General features: G+C 36.7%; 4 protein-coding genes across 4 annotated transcripts; 2 read left to right on the top strand and 2 right to left on the bottom strand.

Moving 5' to 3' along the window:
* The first annotated feature begins 12,931 nt into the window (after window positions 1-12,931).
* LOC6651455 (protein takeout) lies at window positions 12,932-14,100 on the top strand. The gene is made up of 3 exons (XM_002073201.3): window positions 12,932-13,121; window positions 13,259-13,499; window positions 13,575-14,100. Exons 1-3 carry the CDS (start codon window positions 12,986-12,988, stop codon window positions 14,011-14,013), a joined length of 816 nt encoding a protein of 271 aa, XP_002073237.2. The 5' UTR covers window positions 12,932-12,985; the 3' UTR covers window positions 14,014-14,100.
* LOC6651454 (protein takeout) lies at window positions 14,036-15,124 on the bottom strand. Its single transcript, XM_002073200.4, has 4 exons — window positions 15,015-15,124; window positions 14,615-14,934; window positions 14,503-14,557; window positions 14,036-14,438 (listed from the first exon to the last, which is right to left on the bottom strand). The coding sequence occupies exons 1-4, from the start codon at window positions 15,103-15,105 to the stop codon at window positions 14,128-14,130; spliced, it is 777 nt and encodes a 258-aa protein (XP_002073236.1). The 5' UTR covers window positions 15,106-15,124; the 3' UTR covers window positions 14,036-14,127.
* Window positions 15,125-15,523: 399 nt separating this feature from the next.
* LOC26529178 (inhibitor of nuclear factor kappa-B kinase subunit beta) lies at window positions 15,524-18,484 on the bottom strand. The gene is made up of 5 exons (XM_015176960.3): window positions 18,252-18,484; window positions 16,538-17,970; window positions 16,306-16,472; window positions 15,862-16,230; window positions 15,524-15,799 (listed from the first exon to the last, which is right to left on the bottom strand). The coding sequence occupies exons 1-5, from the start codon at window positions 18,364-18,366 to the stop codon at window positions 15,766-15,768; spliced, it is 2,118 nt and encodes a 705-aa protein (XP_015032446.2). The 5' UTR covers window positions 18,367-18,484; the 3' UTR covers window positions 15,524-15,765.
* A 249-nt stretch (window positions 18,485-18,733) lies between these two features.
* Window positions 18,734-19,659, top strand: LOC6651071 (probable methyltransferase-like protein 23). Its single transcript, XM_002073198.4, has 2 exons — window positions 18,734-18,954; window positions 19,014-19,659. Exons 1-2 carry the CDS (start codon window positions 18,832-18,834, stop codon window positions 19,635-19,637), a joined length of 747 nt encoding a protein of 248 aa, XP_002073234.2. The 5' UTR covers window positions 18,734-18,831; the 3' UTR covers window positions 19,638-19,659.
* Window positions 19,660-19,704: the final 45 nt, after the last annotated feature.

Below are 19,704 nucleotides of genomic sequence, written 5' to 3'. Positions count from 1 at the left end.
ATAATGTATTATTGTATTATAGTAATGTACTATAAAATGTTGCAAATGAGTTCATTTTGAATAATTCCAATGCTTTTTTTTCGAAATCCTGACATGATGGACAAAAATTAAGTACAGGGCCGTGATCAGCACCCCCAATTACTTTAAGAGACTTATTGAACTTAAAACACTTTTTCATGACCTCAAAAATGTCAGCCTTTGTAATTAATGATTAAACTACTTCAACTCAGAATCGTTAAATTTTATAGAAAATGTCAAGACAATTATGAAGGACTTTGAATTTTATCAATACATTGAACAAAACAATTAGAATAGTTTTCTAAGGATTTGAAATATGTCCTTCTAAACAAAAAAATCTCATATGAAAAACAATTGCAATAATTCTTTATGTTTAAAACAGAAGGATCCCAAAAAATTAACTACAGTTGTCTAGGAGTTATAGGAAAGGATATCATATTGATGCGCAAAGAAATTGCTGAAATGTTACGGAAACAAAATTTAAGAAAACAAACCAAATATCGGCAAACAGTTAAAGGAAAAAAAAGTATATACCTATAATTTATCATAACAAGTCTTAAGGCTCATCGATATGTTTAATGATTAAGTGACATTGAACGGATTGAAATCAAAAACTGAAAGCCCAACTTCATCACTTGAATTCAAAATATGAACTGATTTTATTAAAAAACGTCTTGTGTACATCAAAGAATTCTTAGACTCTAAGAGGCGACAATTGTTCTTAAAAATGCTTACTCTAATGTTTATATTAATGCTTGTTTATATCATGCACAGCGTTGGCGACTTGATATTGCGCCGTTATTAAAATCTTGAGTGCTTTCCCACAGAGTGTGGATGCATGTTTTGTTTATTTCTTTGTTCAATCTGATTTGGTGAAGCCATTTCAGATGAACGCGATGTTTATTCTTAAACATTCTGCGAAGGGCCGCCAAATGCGACGTTTAGGAATTGCCGTCTAATCTTAAATTGTCTTATACAAATTATTATTAATATTAAAATTAGTAAGATAACTAATATTAAGGAAACATGACCGGTTACGTGATGGAAGTTTAAACCTAGTAATTCAATATGATGTTCCTTTAATGCTTGTAGCTGGTTTCCTACTTTCTCCAATTCTGCTGAATGGTTCACTATATTTGCTTCTACTGGATTCCAAATTATATTTGCCATGTTACTAATATCGCCCACGTGCGCCGTTTTAATGGCTATATACGACTCTGACTGTATGCTATGATGAGCCACTATAACTTTATCTTCTGTCCTAGCTGTGCAGCCTGATCTGAGGCTCAAAATTCCTTGCTCTGGTATAGCCATTATCGCTTGCTGTTCATTACCGCATTGGACTCTAGCGTTAGTTCTAGGTGGAACCTTAAATAACCAACTCCTGCTACTATCTAATTCTACCCAGTAAGACTTTGTTTCCATAATCGTTGTGTATATGCAGTTAGATTTGGTATTTTGTTTAAGAGCTGTCAGTTCACAGACATTATCATTGGCACTACTCCATGGCCAACTTCCTTCACATGTTCTCCTATGCGACTGCCAATTCTGACATTTTTGCAATGCTGATTCGGACATTAAATGATACGAATCTATTTCAAAATTATAAATTAAGTACTGGCTGTCTATACGGACCATTACCATTTGGTTATTGTTTAATCGTACAGGCAGTGGAATAACTTTATAGAGAAAAGACGGATGTCTACCAAAAAGTGGTATTTTTGCATTTATAATGAGTTTTCTGTCAATAAAAATACCTTTTGCCGTCAACAGAGTGTATACATCTTTTAATTCAGTACCTGTTCTTTTACCTGGTAATACTAATGTTTCGGACAACTTGTCCTTAATTTTTGTTATTTCCAACTTCAACTGGCTTGGTTTTAAAATGTTAGGGTTCAACCTACCATGGTTAATGTCTATTAAAAGATTTATAACTCCTGTTTGAATTTTTTCACATTCATCGATCACGGAACTCAGTTGCCTTACAATCATGAAGAATTGCATGGATTCTCTATATACGTAATAGCTTTCTTTTAGTACTTCTGTCATATTTTCAATCCGGTTGTTCATGTTGCGAAAGTTAACATTTATTTCGTCTATAGTTGTTTTAAGAATGTTTGCCGTGGAATCCACTATCGATGTCTGCCTTTCTTCTAGGTGTTTCAAATTTTGCTGATTTGTCAGTAAATTTCTCATGTTTTCTTCCATCTGTACTCTGTCATCTGCATCCATGATGCCGAATAATATGTGGTACAATGAACCCATGAATTCAAACGGTGCCCGCTTGCTTCTTGGCTTATTCTGACTCATAAACAATCTATTATTTTCTTCGATTTCCGTTATTCGTTTTACCATGTTGTCTAATACGAAATGACACTGGTCTTCAAAATTATATAACTTTTGACATAAATCCCTCATTTTAGGAATCAACCTGTCACCTTTATTAAGCATTTCAAAATACGCCGACATGTCATAGTATATTACCAGATCCCATGAGGACGCTACTACTTCCACCTCACCCATTGGATCTAAGTACAACGCGGCTGTTGCGTTTAGTTCTTTTACCGTAATTTTTGGTTTATTATCTTTAATGCTTGCTGCATTCGAAAGTTGACAAAGCAGCATTAACATTGCTAACATCATTACGGTTCCTGCTTTGGACAGATGACCGAATCTGTTACTTTTCCGATATCGATTCTCCTCAATTTCTTCGGATGATTTTACCCCAATAAGTGGACAGATTTTATTTATAGGCCTTGTAATTGACCCATCTTGCAATTTGATTTTGACCACTCTTACTTTATCGTCCCTGCCTTTATGAATTTCCTCAATCTTGCCCAGAGGCCACCTGGCTGGGTGACAATTTTCATCTTTGATCAGCACGACCTGTCCATTCTCTAAATTCTCGGTGGTTCGTCGCCACTTATTTCTTTGCTGGAGAGTATATAGATATTCGTCTTTCCACTTCGCCCAGAAATCTTTTTTCATTTTTTGAATTAATTTCCATCTGTCTAAATTTCCAATTTCTTCTTCCGACATGGGCTCGGCTGCTTCTAATGTCGGTCTTCCAATTAAGAAATGACCGGGAGTTAACACCTCGTTGTTGTCCATATCTTCACCCGTCGTATATAACGGACGTGAATTTAGCACGGCTTCTATTTGGCACAACAATGTTGCCAGTTCCTCATATGTCAGGTTACTGTCTCCTATGACTCTTTTCAGATGATACTTAACGGATTTGACCCCAGCTTCCCATATACCTCCGAAGTGAGGTCCTGCCGGGGGGCTAAAATGCCAGCTAATCTGTTCTCGCTCTAGAACAGGGGCAACCTGGACGTTATCTTGAACTGCTTTTTTGAATTCTTCATCCAGCTTCCTAGCCGCTCCCACAAAATTTGTACCGTTGTCAGAATATATGTTCGCGCATTTACTCCGTCTTGCCACAAATCTTCGAAATGCTGCTAGGAAGGCATCAGTTGTCAAGTCCCTAACAACTTCCAAATGAATTGCCTTAGTTGACAAACACACAAATACTGCTATGTACCCTTTGAATGTTTTTTGTCCCCGATTTTTTGAGCATCTTATATGATATGGGCCGGCAAAATCAATCCCAGTGTTATGAAATGGGAATGAGACCGTTACCCTACTTTTGGGTAGATTACCCATAATTTGCTCCGCAGTTACTTGGCGATATCTGGCACAAGTGACGCATTCCCTTAGGTATTTTTTAAGAGCGTTTCTTAAACCGAAATCCAAAATTTCCTTTGAATTTGGCTTCTCATAAGGTTAATTCCTCCGTGTAAGGTTTCCTTATGAGCATCTTTAATCAACAACATTATTAGATTTGATTTATCTAAAATAATTGGATGTTTCGTATCAAAAGATATGTTGGCATTTTGCAATCTTCCCCCCACGCGCAATATTCCATCGTTATCCAAAAATGGATTTAAGCTCAAAATTTTGCTTTTCATGTCAATTTGCTTGTTCTGCGTAAGACATGAAATCTCTCTGCTAAATTGACATGCTTGTTGGTGTTTAATTATAAAATTTTTAGCATTCTTAAGCTCATTGACGGTTAGATATGATGGGTACGCATTATCTTTTCTTTTAGTGCCAATAAATCTAAATACATATGCCGTAATTCTGACCAGTTTATTTATACAGGAATACTTTTCAATTAGCTCCTGCATAATACTACTTTCTGTATTTAATAGTACGGAATTTACCATCACCTTGTCATCATCTGTTTTTTGTTTAGGCCATTTGTCTTTTGCCTCAACGAGCCACTTTGGCCCATTCCACCACAAATCGCAATCTTTTAACTTATTTGGATAAATACCCCTTGAAGCTATGTCTGCAGGGTTATCTTCAGATCTTACATGGTTCCATGTTATTTCTTTGATTTTTAGGATATCCTCTATGCGCCGCCTTACGAACTTTTCCTTACTAGCACCGTTTTTAATCCAGCATAGTGTGATAGTAGAGTCGCTCCACGCATACATTTCAGCTGGAGCAGCAATAGCCTGCTGGACTCTTTGTAGCAATTGCGATAGCAAGTGTGCTGCACATAATTCCAATTTAGGAATAGTTTTCCTATTTTTGATAGGGTTAACTTTGTTCTTACTGGCTATTAAGGTAACTGCCCCACCAATTTTGGCATATACTACCGCTGCATACGCCTTTTCTGACGCGTCAGAACCAAAAAAACCATGAATCTGTAACAACATATCAGGCTGTGTCTTGATCCATCGGGGTAATCTGACTTCTTCCAGATACACTAAATTGTCCCTGAAAAATTTCCATTCTGTTGCGTCGATATCGGACAACTCTTGATCCCAATTTTTCTCAGCTAGCCACCACTTTTGCAAGAATAACTTGCCTATTACTGTTACTGGTGCTAGCCAACCTAGTGGATCATAAATCTTGGCAAGTGTGGATAGCACACCTCTTTTATTCAACTTTCTGTTCTCGTCACAGTGTACCTTAAACTTAAATTCGTCTTTAATTGGTTCCCACTGCAACCCCAAGGTTTTAATTGCCTCGTTCTCATCAATTTTTAATACTTTATTATCGCCTGTATCAATAACCTCTTCAACAATTTCGGACTTATTCGAAATCCATTTTCTCAAATTCATTCCTGCTTTTTCTAGCTCTCTGGAAACCTGTTGAACTTTGTGTTTTGATTCTTCTACGGTATTACCTCCAGTCATTAAATCATCCATGTAGAATTCATCTCGGATAATTTCACTAATTACTTTATCTTGACATCTGTTTGCTATCTCTGCAAGTACCCTTGTAGCTAAATAAGGTGCTGATGCCGTACCGTACGTTACTGTTGTCAATTTATATATTCTTAATTTTTTCTGCGGTGACATTCGCCACAAAATATGCAAATATTTTTGATCGTTTAGATCAATGTTTATCTGCCGATACATTTTTTCAATATCTGCAGATGCTACGTACTGCCATTTTCGCCATTTTAGTATTATGTCAAATATGTCTTTTTGAAGTCGCGGCCCGATCCACATCACGTCATTGAGACTTCTGTTATTCGTAGTTTTCGCGGAAGCGTCAAATACAACTCTTAGTTTAGTTGTCAAACTTGCTTCTTTTACTACTGCTTGATGTGGCAGGTAGTACGTTCCTTCATCCTTAGTTTCGACCATATGGCCTAAGTCCAAATATTCTTTAATAAATTTTTTGTACTCTTCCTTAAGTTTTGGATTTTTCTGAAATTTTTTCTCCAGGCTAAGAAACCGCGCAGTTGCTTGCGCCTTTGATTCACCTAACTCCTTTTCTTTCTTAAACGGGATCGTTACCACATACCTTCCAGAATCATTAATCTTTGTTGTCTTGCTAAAATTTTCTCCACATTCATTAGCTTCTATATCGTCTTTTTCATCTGCCTCCATTTCCCAAAAACGCTCCATATCTGTGATGTCTATTGTTGTAGCTACTATGGACTCATCTCCTTTTGACTTCGTACATCCCGACACGATCCAGCCAAATTGAGTATTTTGCCATAGCAGGCCATTAATCTTGGCCACTCCACTTTTTAAGATGTGGGTATATACGTCTACCCCTATTATCAAATCTACCCTCCCAGGTTTATTAAAGTTGGGGTCAGCTAGCACGTAAGTTTGCCATTTTGACATATCCACGTTTGCTATTTTTAATGGAAGAGCTTTCATTAATTGCGGCAATACAATTGCCTCAACCTTAAGGAGTTCTCTTTGAAAATCACGCGTCTTCATTTCAATATTTACCTTATATTTTGAAGTTCTAGGTTTTGTTGAAGATACTCCACTTATTTCGGTTTGTTTTTTGATCTTGGGTAGTTTTAATATTTGAGCGGCTTCTTCAGATAAAATAGTGCTTTGAGATCCATTATCAATCAAGGCTCTTAACGTTTCATATTCTCCATTTATTTTTTTAACTTGAATTAGGGCTGTGGCCAACAATTTTTGTTGTGCCGTAACACAAGTATTTACCTTTGCCTGTTTTTCCCCAAAATGGAGAAGGGTATGGTGTCCCTTGCTGCACAATGAGCAGACAACTTCATTAGTGCATCTCTTGTTGCTTGAATGCTTCAAGCATCGTGTACACAATTGCACTTTTTTGGCTATTTCCACCCTTGAGGGCAAGACTTAAATCTTCTCTTTTTTCAATTAATTCTGTAAATAACACCACAAACAGGTCCCATTCTCTAGCCTCTCCAGCAAATGTGGGTACCTGAATCTTTGGCAACACCGGTAGTTCGCCTCTCACGGAAACATTCTCACTCTTACAGTTTTCCCTATTGTTGATTTTCATTTCTAGCATTGACAATGAATTTCGGACATCAAATTGTAAATCATCCGTAATATTCTTAAATTTTGCATCATTTGTTAATACCTGACATGCCTGTACTTTCTCCCATAAATAGTTAATTTTATTAATATATAATATCCATGTCCCATTGCCTGTTGACTTCAACTCTACTACTTCCAAATATTCCTGGAGCTGTCGGACTCTATCCATAAACATCTCCTGGTTAACCTTAGGGTTTTCATTACTGGAGGTCGCATTCCCGCGCGACTCTACTATGCTATCATCAACTATCTCTGACATGTTCGCCTCCGCTTCAACCCACACCGACTTACTAGTGCGTGGTTTTTCTGCCTCTCCTATGGCTATAATTTTGGCAACTATCGTTAATGCTTCTTCATGTATTTTATTTCTGAAATAATCATGATCGAAATTTGGAGCAGTTTGGATGAATTTTTTGTTATTAGGTATCCATTGATTCCTTATCTGTTTTACTTCCTCTACAACTTTGCTAGTTATGTTTGTAGTATCTAGTGCTTCTAACTGCCTCAACCTGGTATGTAACTCTGCCTGCTTCTCCAACACTTTTGCAGCCTTATTAGTGAACATTTTAACTTATGCGTATATTTGGATTATATAATTATAATAATAAAATATAAAGTACAGTGAAACCTCGATATAACGAATCTGAGGGGGATCGCAAAATTATTCGTTATATCTATTGATTCGCTATAGGTACTGAAATGTAAAACCTTAGTCCTTTCAAGGGACTTAACAAAAAATTCGTTATATTGGGTTTTTCGTTATAACGAAGTTCGTTATATCGAGGTTTCACTGTACTTATGACTATTTTAATTTATATCTTATCTGATGATCCTGTTCGCTGCTGCTTGTCCGCCAATGGGTAGAGTTCGCCGTTTTTTATTGTTTATTTATTGTTTCGTCGCTCAGCTGCAGTTGTCCAGGGCCTATGGGCTCAGGCGGTACCGGTGCCGGACATCGCACCAGAATTTTTTATACTGCCACTGCACGTTCTTCAGTTTCTTCTTTGCAGCTTGATGCTCTGCTGCTGTTGTCCAGGGCCTATGGGCTCAGGCGGTACCGGTGCCGGTCATCGCACCAGACTTCCTTCTATTGGCAATGTATGTTCTTTCAGCGGCCTCTCCTGTGCAACTTTCTTGTTGCTCTGCTGCTGTTGGTAGTTGCCGACTTGCAACTACATATAGTTCACTTTTTTTTTCGATATTAGGGCTTCGAATACGCCACACACCAACTTTATATTTTCCTTTTTTTTTTTTCTTTCACTTTATATAAGTTAACAATTAACACTTAATATAGGATATTTTATAAGTTTATAATCTACCCTCGCTATCACGTGCTCTATAAGTTAAGTAGCAGCCCTCGCAATTGCGACATTGCATAAATTGTATCAGCGCGCTATAGCTGCAATGGTCAGCGACGGTAACCGGACACTTTTGTTTTGCTGCAAGAGTTTCCGTTATCGCCGAAGATTTGCTGAGTCGGCTTGCCGACCATGACATTGTGGAGTGATGCGAATTTTGGCTTAGCTTAAGTGAAATATTCTATGTTTTAAGAAATCAGTTTGCATACAGCGCTCTTCCAGTAAGTCGCTTAAATAAATATTCACTCCGGCACTTAGCCGTAAAATAATTTGTTTTATTGTCTGAGCCCAAGGCCAGCAATAAGAGGCTCAGTTTGCCTCTCAACCTAATCTTCACCCTTAACAGGACTGGAGTATTGTAATTTATATATCTGGGCTTCGAATTAGCCACACACCAACTTTATATCTTTATATTTTTTTTTTCACTTTATATGTATATATCTGGGCTTCAAATTAGCCACACACCAACTTTATATCTTTATATTGTTTTTTTTTTTTTGTTCACTTTATATATATCTGGGCTTCGAACTAGCCACACACCAATTTTATATCTTTATATTGTTTTTTTTTCACTTTCGATATCTGGGCTTTGAATTAGCCACACACCAACTTTATATCTTTATATTTTTTTTTTTTTTTATATATATCTGGGCTTCGAATTAGCCACACACCAACTTTATATCGTCCGTTTTTTTTTTACCGCCGCCGAAATTATTGCAGTTGCTCGACTAGCCAAACTGCCTTTTTATTCATTAAGCAATATTTTGCTTTTATATTATACTCTGTCTCTTACCACTGGTGGGGGAAAACAAGAGTTTTTTTATTTTGCTACCTTTATCTGATCTTATCATAAGAATTCAGACCTTAAGGAGCTGATTCATCCTTTGAGTCTCTTACCACTGGTGGGGGAAAACTCAGAGTTCCTTTTTATCGAAGGACCAAAATGAAGAGGAGTTCAGCACCGCAAAAACTGAAAGCCCAACTTCATCACTTGAATTCAAAATATGAACTGATTTTATTAAAAAACGTCTTGTGTACATCAAAGAATTCTTAGACTCTAAGAGGCGACAATTGTTCTTAAAAATGCTTACTCTAATGTTTATATTAATGCTTGTTTATATCATGCACAGCGTTGGCGACTTGATATTGCGCCGTTATTAAAATCTTGAGTGGTTTCCCACAGAGTGTGGATGCATGTTTTGTTTATTTCTTTGTTCAATCTGATTTGGTGAAGCCATTTCAGATGAACGCGATGTTTATTCTTAAACACAATTCTCACCTACTTATTCAAGTCAACACTGCGATCCGTACCAATATACAAATTTAGACAAAAAACCAAATATATGTAACTGCTTGTGTGCACTGTTATGATAAGATTACAAACTGACGATATGCAAACATGTGTAAAGCTTATTTTATTTGATTTGAGAATTTATTAGAGCATTAGTCGACAAATTTTAATTTCTCCTGAATTGACTAAGCAAGTTTAAGTCCAGCAGGTAAAGACGAGACACCAAGTAAGATTCAAAAATTATAAATTCCATATTTTATACACTAAATAAAAAAATACATGTAATAAATATAAAGCACTTGAAGATGGATACTCGTGCAACCTCTTATGAATAAGATTGCAAACAGATAATGGTTCCCGGCACATTCTGCCCACCCAAGCAAATATTGCTAAAGCTTTTTTATTTGAAAAAATACTCAAGCACATATTGCCAAAGCTTTTTTTAATTGACAAGCAAAAATAGTCTTTAATCTATTTTGAAAAATTGTGATTTCCCTTAAATTGTCTTTGCAAGTGGAACTCAAAAAGTCATTAATATATAGATAGGTACCCAATACCAGAAATGACACATTACACATATCAAATAAATTTTTTTTCTTCGCAACTGAAAATATTTGAAAATGGATAAAAATATTCCAAGGCAAAGAAACGGCTTTAAAATAAAAATTTCGCACTAATACTCGCACAATTGTAATTTTAAATAGATTAAGATTTGATATTCGACATTTGCATACATCTTTTCACATATTAAACTTTTGGCAAATACGTATGTTCTGACAAAATAAGTATAACGAACTTGAAAATGGATACTCGTGCAACCTCTTTTAAATAAGATTGCAAACTGATAATGGTTCCCGTCACACACCGCCCACTCAATCAAATATTGTCAACGCTTTTTTATTTGATAAGCAAAAATAGTCTCTAATCTATTACCCAAATTGTCCCAGCACGATTAAGCCCAGTGGGTAAATGTCGAAGACAAGACACCAAGTGGAACTCAAAAAGTCCTCAATATATACTTTATGCCAAAATGACACAATACACATACTAAATAAACTATTTTTCTTCGCAACACATTCATATGTATCAAGACAAAGAAGTGTCTGGGAATACTTGAAAATCTTTTAAATAGATCACAATATTCAAAGACAAAGAAACGGCTTTAAAATAAAAATTTCGACCTAATACTCGCACAATTGTAATATTGAATAGATTAAGAATTAACACGCAAAGTGATCAATAAACTGTATAAATATTTTAATTTTAATTTAATTTTAAATATAATTTATGCTCACATTTTTTAAAAATAATATAACAAACTTAATCTCCGCCTTGCGTGCGCACTGTTTAGAACAGAATTGCAAACTGATTTTGATTCCCATCACGTACACAGCGCCAAAGTTTTTTTTGTGTACTTTATTTATTTATTTGATAAACCGCATAGTAAAATTGTGATTTCCCGTGAAATAACCAATAAAGCTTAATGAGCCCCAAAACTTTTGCCATTCACATGTAAAAAAAAACTTAAAGTCGTAAATGAATAAAATATGTTAAAGCATTTGGTGCATTGCACTTTAATTTTCAGCCTGAAAGCAAACTACATAAAAAAAAATGGAAATTAAAGTTTCTCCAAAAAAATTAAACGCAATTATGTTTCGTTTTTATAATTTTTAAACGAATAATAACTCTTGAGTGACTAGTGAGCCATTTTGCAATAGCTAATAGGCCAAACAAATCAATTGCTAAATTTAATCGGTCATTGCCGCTGTTGATAATTACAATTGATATTACGTTGACAATTTTACATATCTGACGTGCATATTAATAGACTCAATAAGCATCAACATAAGTACATACAGACATCTGACCGAAAACTTAAACGATTTATCACTAATGCTCTCGCAATTGATTTTAAATGCCTATAGGCTTTTGTTAAATACCACATAAAAGTTACTCTTGTCAAATATGTATGTATATACAAAAGTAAATTTAAAAAATCGATCAAAACACATTAAAAAATGTCAAAATTCACTTCTTTCCCGTTTGGGACAGTCTGTGGGGTGGGCGACAATTAAAGTTAACGCAATCGGACAAGTTAAAGCATTAGCCAAATGATACGGTTGCAACAACCCAAGCTCAGTGTCAGCAAATTTGGTAATTTCCGCACGCGTCGATACACACATGCAGATACATATTTGTATTTGCATATACACATATAATGGACGTAAACCTGGATCTAAGGCTGAAGCTGTAACTAAAGCTGATAATGATGATTATTCACATATAAGCAATGTGGGAGACATTGCATATTTGTGACTTTACCTGCTTGAGGCTAAAAATGATCGGTCACAATGTTGATTACGTCGACTGCGTAACAAACAAATGAGCCAAAGAGGTAAAAACTTGCCCCTAAAATGCAGGCAATGGAACAGAAAATATGTTACAAACTTTGCGTCAGTGTCTCGACTGAAAGAAACCCTAACGTTGACCTGCTACAACCGGGTTTTCCGCCCAGCCATAATCAAAACAAAGTTTTCGTACATACAAATATTTTTAAGAGCTCAACAATTGAAATAAGCTGCAAAAATACTGCAACAGGGTCATTGGAAAACTATTAATGGGATCAGTTTGTCTTAACAAAGTGTGCATTTTGATCGATTTAAATATACCCCATCATACGATTTATACAGGGTATAAAACCAGACAACACCCATGACAGTGAAGTGGACGGCGGCAAGGCAAAATGTTGTCTGCGTAATACCAGAAGTCGTCAACAGGTGAACAGCTTCTTTTTTTCCTTGATCTCGCTCTCTGTGTTTCTTTCTCCTCTATTGCAACACTGAAGAAGGGGAAATCGGGGGCGTGGCGAAATTGGTGGCGCAACAACCACAAGTTGAAAATTGGTTTGGTCAAAGCGTCAAGGCGTTAAACGAAAGTAAAAATTTAAAACCAAAATGAAAATCCAAATTCCAATATCAATCCATGGGTAAAAAAAACTCAACATTTACGTGTTCAATCTCTTAAAATACCCTACATATCATCCCATAAAAGGAAACTATTATGGATATTTCAACATATGATTTCAAATAAAACAAACCAATATACCATCCGATATTTAAAAGCCAAAACAAAAAAACTGAGAGGGTATAGAGACAACAACGCAACCATTCCGTGTTAGCCAGGCCGAAAGCTTTCATATAAGCCAACGATGTCAGGTTATGGTCAATCTCATCGGTACTCGGACAACCGACTCAACATCAAATTGCGGAATTTACAGCAAGAGAGTACAAGAAAAAAAAAAAAAACTGGCTGTTGGCCATATAACAAACACAGCAGCTATAAAGCAATGTAATCTCTTTGCTTTCGTACAACTCTTTTCGGATCAGGTCCCATCATTTGGGGTTCAAGCGTCGTCGTTAACGGTCACTTGTAACGGATAACAATTTGAGTGTCTCAGTTTCAGGATAATGTACATCATGTTGAAAGTAAAAAACTGGAAATTGGTACTTAGTATATACGTATTCACTCTCGTTTGCATAATACAAGACACAGCGGCCTATACGCGCGAGATTGTTAACAATAAGCCACCATTGCAAAAGAGACGTAAGTAGGACCGCGTCAATCTGAAAAATTTTCAATTTCGAAAGAATACTATTAAAAGTGTGAAATGCAGAAACCATATAAAAAGTTATCCTATGTTTATCAATAGCTACATATTTTCTGGTCTTTATCGTAACTAGCATCTTGGTTGCATACCTGCAAGCGTTCCAATCCTAATGAGAACAAATGCTTTCGCAGTTTTTTTGAAGGATGCTTTCCTGCTTTGGCCGCTGGCATACCGGAGATTGGAGTGAAAAGTTTTGAGCCACTTAATATCGACCAAGTGTCCGTGAGCAAAGGTAGCGGTAATTTAGTTTTATCCGGTGGATTTCAAAATCTAGTGATACGAGGTCCCTCAAATGCCACAGTGAGAAGAGCTAGGTGAGTTACTGCTACTCTTAAATTGGATAAAAATGAATTAGTTAAGTAATCTACATATGTTATTACTTCCATTAGTCTGGATCTGGAGCGGCGTCACTTGAATTTTGAATTGGAATTGCCACGTTTGCGCATACGAGCCAAATATAATCTTAAAGGTAATATTTTGCTCTTACCATTAATTGGTAATGGAGATGTGGCCATGGCTTTAAAGAATGTCCACACGAATGTCTTCACAAAAATATCGCTAATAAATGAGACTCAAACCGGTGATGAGATTATTCACATCGACGATATGAAAGTTAGTTTCGAAGTGGGCGCCATGCGAATTCATCTTAAAAATCTTTTCAATGGCAATGACATACTGGCTGCATCGATCAATACGTTTCTAAATCAGAATGGCAACGAAGTTATAGCTGAACTAAGGCCTGATCTCGAGCTCGGCTTGGCTGACATATTCCATGGCCTGTGGAACAATGTCTTCTCAAAAATACCCACTAAACTGTGGCTAGTCTAAGCTATAGCCATTGCATAATACATTCAGTACATTAATTTAATTTATTCTGCACTTACAAAAATATGATTAAATCAACATATAAACGTACATATATATTTATAGGAAAAAAAGCCTTTACTCTTTCATCTTGGGCAGCAGCTCATCATAGCTAAACACTTCGAACAGTTTGTCAATGGAGGCTCGAAGAATATCCACCAAAGCTTTTGTCAACAGAGGACGTACTTCCTCGGCCAGGGATTTCCAGTTTTCGTTAAGGAAATCATTCATACGCTCCCCCAATGCCTTGTCTCCATTAAATAGATTATCTAGATGCATGTGAACATTTGACAATTCGTACTTAACTTTGACGTCGATGATCCTTAAGAATGTAGATCCATGTTTAGTGTACTCCTGACCAACTAGCTCAGTATTCATTGTAATATTGGCTAAATGGAGCAAAGACAATTGGAAATTGTTATTTGAATAAGACTACCTGGTATACCGACTTACTCAAATCCACCTTGCAGCGTCCATCTCCCAGCAACGGCATCATCATAATTTTACCCTGTAAATTGTGAAATGTTTTCTCAATCTTCACCTTGATGTGTTATTCTTCGCTTACCTTAATGCTGTAATCCGATTCCATATGCAATTGAGGAAACGTCATTGAGACCACAAACTTGTGCTTACTTGGCTCAATTCTCAAATCGTTTAAGGTATGCTTGGATATGCCCGTAATCTTTACATTTTTATACACTGAATGCAGATAGATAGCTCCAGAGTCTTGATCCATTTTCACTTCGGGCACAACTAGTGGTTCCATTGGTGGAATATATAGCTCCGGTATACCATCCATTAGTCGAGGTTTCAACACCAAGAAGGATTCTTTGGCACACTCATTTAATTCAGGAGAATCACGATAGCAGACCTTCAGAAAAGAGGCTGAAACGATAAACAGTTAAAAATATGAACAGGATCTTAATAATCTTAATCTTCTTCGATTTCTCTCAAGATTTACTCACGCAGTCGACTAGATTTGCTCTTCGGTTTGGCTAGCACTTGGCTACCAAGGCCTATAATTAGCAGCAACAATAGTGTTCTCGAGCAGTTCATTGTTCCAACTGTGATTTCTTTGGACTATTGCATTGGCTTTTATAGCCGGCTCTAATGTACATCTGTATATTCTGCTGCATTTGCAATTTCTACTTCTCGTGACATTGCAATCCGCAGCAGTTTCAGTTAACCAAGTCTGTCTCTGGCTTTATTGTTATATATTACTATATGCATATGTATATTGCAGTTGTACATAAAAATATCGTATAGTTGGGCATTTTAAACAAACAGCTGTGGTTTTAATAGGAATAGTCAATGTTTCTGACTAAAATTTTTAAAGAGTTTTGATTATTACGCCGCCAAGTTAATTAAATTTCATAACTAAGAAAATAAAACGAATGTTCTGATTTTTTTAAATGCTAAATCTATACATACAAATATTAACATATGTATATATGTATTTATATATTACATAACATTGAACAAAAAAATTTACTGAAAGAACAAAAAGTAAAGCATGATTTCCACGAAAGCTACAATAAATGCATACAACTAATAAAAAATGTAAAGCAACAGACGGTTCTCATTCTTAATTTAAATAAGGCAATCCGACAAAGGGTTAAAGGATTGATCTCATCATATCATCATGTAAGACAAAATCATAAGACTATACATAGATATATTCCAGTAATATATATAGATAAACGCAAACGCCAAAAACTACATCTGATCAGTCTCCATGTTTCCCCGCATACTGAAAAGAAAATAGACAAAATAAAACAATAGCTACAAACAGATATGTGTAGGTTCACTCACAGTCGCTCTAATCGCAGCGAATCCCTGATCAATTCATCTGTACCGGAATCTTCAACAGAATTGACTGAAACATCGACGCTCAAATGGTTCATTAAGCTGCTTAATTCGAACAACGCCGGTGACTCTGGTTGCGCCTGCGGCATCAGCATGCCTAACATTTTGTGTAGTATATCTTGACTTTCATTTAGTTTTTTGTGACAGCTCTTCAATGTTTTAACCAATTTATCACAATGTACGTTCAGCTTTAGAAGACTGGTATATATATAATTTATATCGGGATTTTTTAAGAACTTATCCCGCATAATAACTGTATCAATGATATAGTTCTTCAGCTCGTTTCCCCTGCCGCAAATTTGTTGCAAGGATGTGCTAAAAAAAAAAATACAATGTAATGTTTGATAAATCCAATCTTGTATACGATAAATAAATTGTTACAACACCCACACATTATATGCATCTTTCTTAACCCAAGTTTTACATAGTTGCAGAGATTTGTCCTCCTTTTCCTTTGAGTTGGTAACATTGGATTCATAGTGCTTTATGGTTTTATCGACCGCCTTCAATGTTTCCGTCCACTTTTTCTCCAATTCCAACCATTCTAAGCTTGGAGGCTAAACAAGAAAAAAAAAATGAAATCCATTAACACATTTGTGGAGAAACATTTTTAATTACTTACATTGCCCACAATTTTCAAATGTCTCTTTACAAATTCGTAGGCTCCAGCAGCCTTCAGTCTCTGCTCATTCAAATTATCAATCCATGGACGATATTGCATAAGAACATCCTGCAAAAACATAGCGTATTCTCGTAGGCCCAGCAGTAATAGTTCCAAGTTCTTCTGCTCGGTACTCGCAAAATGATGCACCAGCAAAAAAAAATGCTGCATTACCCAAGATTGATTACTTCGAAAATCAGGAGTGTTGTAATATTTCATGGAATTTGAGATTTTTGGTTCGCCGGCTTGAAGAGTGACTTCGTCATTAGCATGGACTACGTACAGCATAACTGGTGAAGAGTTGGCCTCTTGACTGGTGTCCAACCAATCCTCTACATACAGATCCGAGGGACGAGTGGTCAAAGTTAGCGTTTTATGCGGATGACCAGTGGGAAGAATAAAACAAACTTTTTTTTCTGGTATACCGGTATCTTTACTAATGAGTTTGGACAAGTCCACCATGGTCATGTTCTGCGAGATTATGTAACCTAAGCACTTGTAGTTGCTAATAACAAAAATCGTTAGGACTTTTATCTGCAAAATCTCATCCAATTTTTTGAAAACTATTGGCAATTCGGATTGTACTTCATCAGTTGCGGCTCGTTTTCGATAGTCAGTTTCAAGGGCGAGTGTTAGCCACTGTTCCAGCTTTTCGGACCAACACGGAGTTAATTTATTCTCCAAAGGCAACTTTGTGTGAAATTCAAATTGATTTGTAACAGGATCCTCGGTAATAGCTATGTATTTTTGATCTTTTTTCAAGAGCAATTGTTGCAATATAACTCTTGGCGTTTGATGGGGTATAAATGGCAAGTTGCCAGTGCTGGTCTCATAGGCAATGATGCCCAATGACCAGTAATCCACCGAATTGTTGTACTTGCCAGTTTCTAAAACCTCGGGCGCGAAGTAGTGCCGAGTGCCAACTACACTCTGAAGCATAGTTTTGTCGGGCGATTGGCGGGCTAGACCGAAATCCGTGAGTTTATAGATCTTTTTACCATTGCGACCTCGTTGGATGACTATGTTGTCCGGCTTTAAATCCCTATGACAAACTTTGCATTTGAAATGTAGGAAATCCAAGGCCTTACGCATTGATCCCAAAATCGACCTAACCTCCAGTTCACACAAGCCATTGGCGTTCTCAGGAAGCTGCAGACGCTTTCGCACATCGCCACCATCGCAGTACTCTAATATAATCACTGGCAATTTGCATGCATGGGTCCGATTTAAATATTGGACAAATTCCAGATGTTTCTCTTCCAGCCGAATGCCTGACACTATGCTGTCCAACTCAGGGAAATCGCGCGTCCAATTATACTCCTTCTGCCAGCGCTCATGCAGTTTAATCTGTTGATCGGCACCCAATGATATCGGTTCTCTGATATGTTTTGTAGCTACCAATGAAATGAACACAAATAATTACATAGAATAACTCATCAATAAAATAATTGACCATATTGGCTATAATTGTTTACTGCAACTTTGCACTAGTAATATCTTAATTAAGTAAATCCGTGTTAACATAAACACAAATATTTGTAAAGTTAATACCACTTTTCAACGAACAAAAATATTGCTTGCATCAGCCAAAATTCTAGGAATTGCATACACACACAAACACATACACACACAACGATGTAAAACTTGTCTAGGGTCCAAATAGTATTAAACTCACCAACGCTTTGGCCCGTGGATGCATTTCTCCAAAGAAGCACCTCCCCGAATCCACCCGATCCAAGCTTCTTTTGGAAATGCCATTCATTAAAACTGCGCCATTTTGACAACGCCATAGTGATAATATATATTTAACTTGGGATGAAAAATCCCTCCATAACTGTCGAGGTCAAGAAAAACTTGTATATAAATAGGAAATACTGCGATCGGCGCAATCTACTTATAGATTGTCGTCGTGAATCGAATTCCATTAGGGATGGACAATAGGGGCTGTGACTATAAAGACTATGGTAAATGAAATCGTTGGACTGAAGAACTGAATTTCAGTTGTGTTTCCAACTCTTGAAACATGTATTTTCATACTTATTACTTATTTTTGGTACGTTTTTGGAATATAAAAACAATACAAAGACTATTGTAAATCGTTAATCGGCAAGCAGTGACTTTATTGGCCATCACTGACTTTATTGGCCATCACTGAATCGCACAATCGTAACAACAGCACATCTCTAGAGAAGCTAACAGGTTGTAAACAAAGTGATAAACAAAAACTATATTTTCCGCTGTTTTTGTGTATTAAAATGCGTTTTCACATGAACAGCGGCAGTGATGATAATGAAATTGCGGCAGCCAGCAGCACGGAACATATACGAAAGTTTATCTTCAGCAGCGACGCTGGAAAACTGGAAATCAAAATTCCAGAGGTAAATCGCAGCTCTCATAATATTGCATTTATCAAAGAATCTCCTTTTGCTATTGACAGTTGCTACAGGGTGCCTACTCCTTCTACACATGGCCTTGTGCTCCAGTCCTGGCCTATTTTTTGTGGGAACGACGTGAAACGCTGGCAGGGATGCGTATATTAGAGCTAGGAAGTGGCACCGCCCTTCCGGGAATTCTAGCGGCAAAGTGCAACGCTCAAGTCGTTCTCACAGATAATTGCATCCTTCCCAAATCTCTGGCTCATATACGCAAATCCTGCCTCGCAAATCAACTGCAGCCCGGAGTCGATATTGATGTCGTCGGCCTAAGCTGGGGCCTCTTACTGAACAGTGTCTTTCGTCTGCCTGCTTTGGATTTGATTATAGCTGCCGATTGTTTTTACGATCCCAGCGTTTTCGAGGACATCATTGTTACAGTAGCCTTTCTCTTGGAACGCAACTGCAATGCAAAATTCATTTTCACCTATCAGGAACGAAGTGCCGACTGGTCAATTGAGGCGCTGCTAAAGAAGTGGAAACTACAGGCGCTGCCCATTAACGTCAACATGGACGATTTAGGAAAAGGTTCGGGGGTAGATTTAATGGAATCTATGGGAGGGCATACCATACATTTGCTTGAGATTACACGATGCGAGAAGTCAATTCCGTTAATAAACGATTTATGAGTTCATCCACCTTTCATTAAAATCTTATCTCTTAATTCAGATAGAAGTGTAACAGAAAGTAATTCCT

The sequence above is a fragment of the Drosophila willistoni genome, chromosome 3R (genome assembly GCF_018902025.1).
Source record: "Drosophila willistoni isolate 14030-0811.24 chromosome 3R, UCI_dwil_1.1, whole genome shotgun sequence".
Classification (NCBI taxonomy): Eukaryota; Metazoa; Arthropoda; class Insecta; order Diptera; family Drosophilidae; genus Drosophila; species Drosophila willistoni.
Note: the sequence above shows the minus strand (reverse complement) of the source record. Positions and strands in the feature narration are given on the sequence as shown.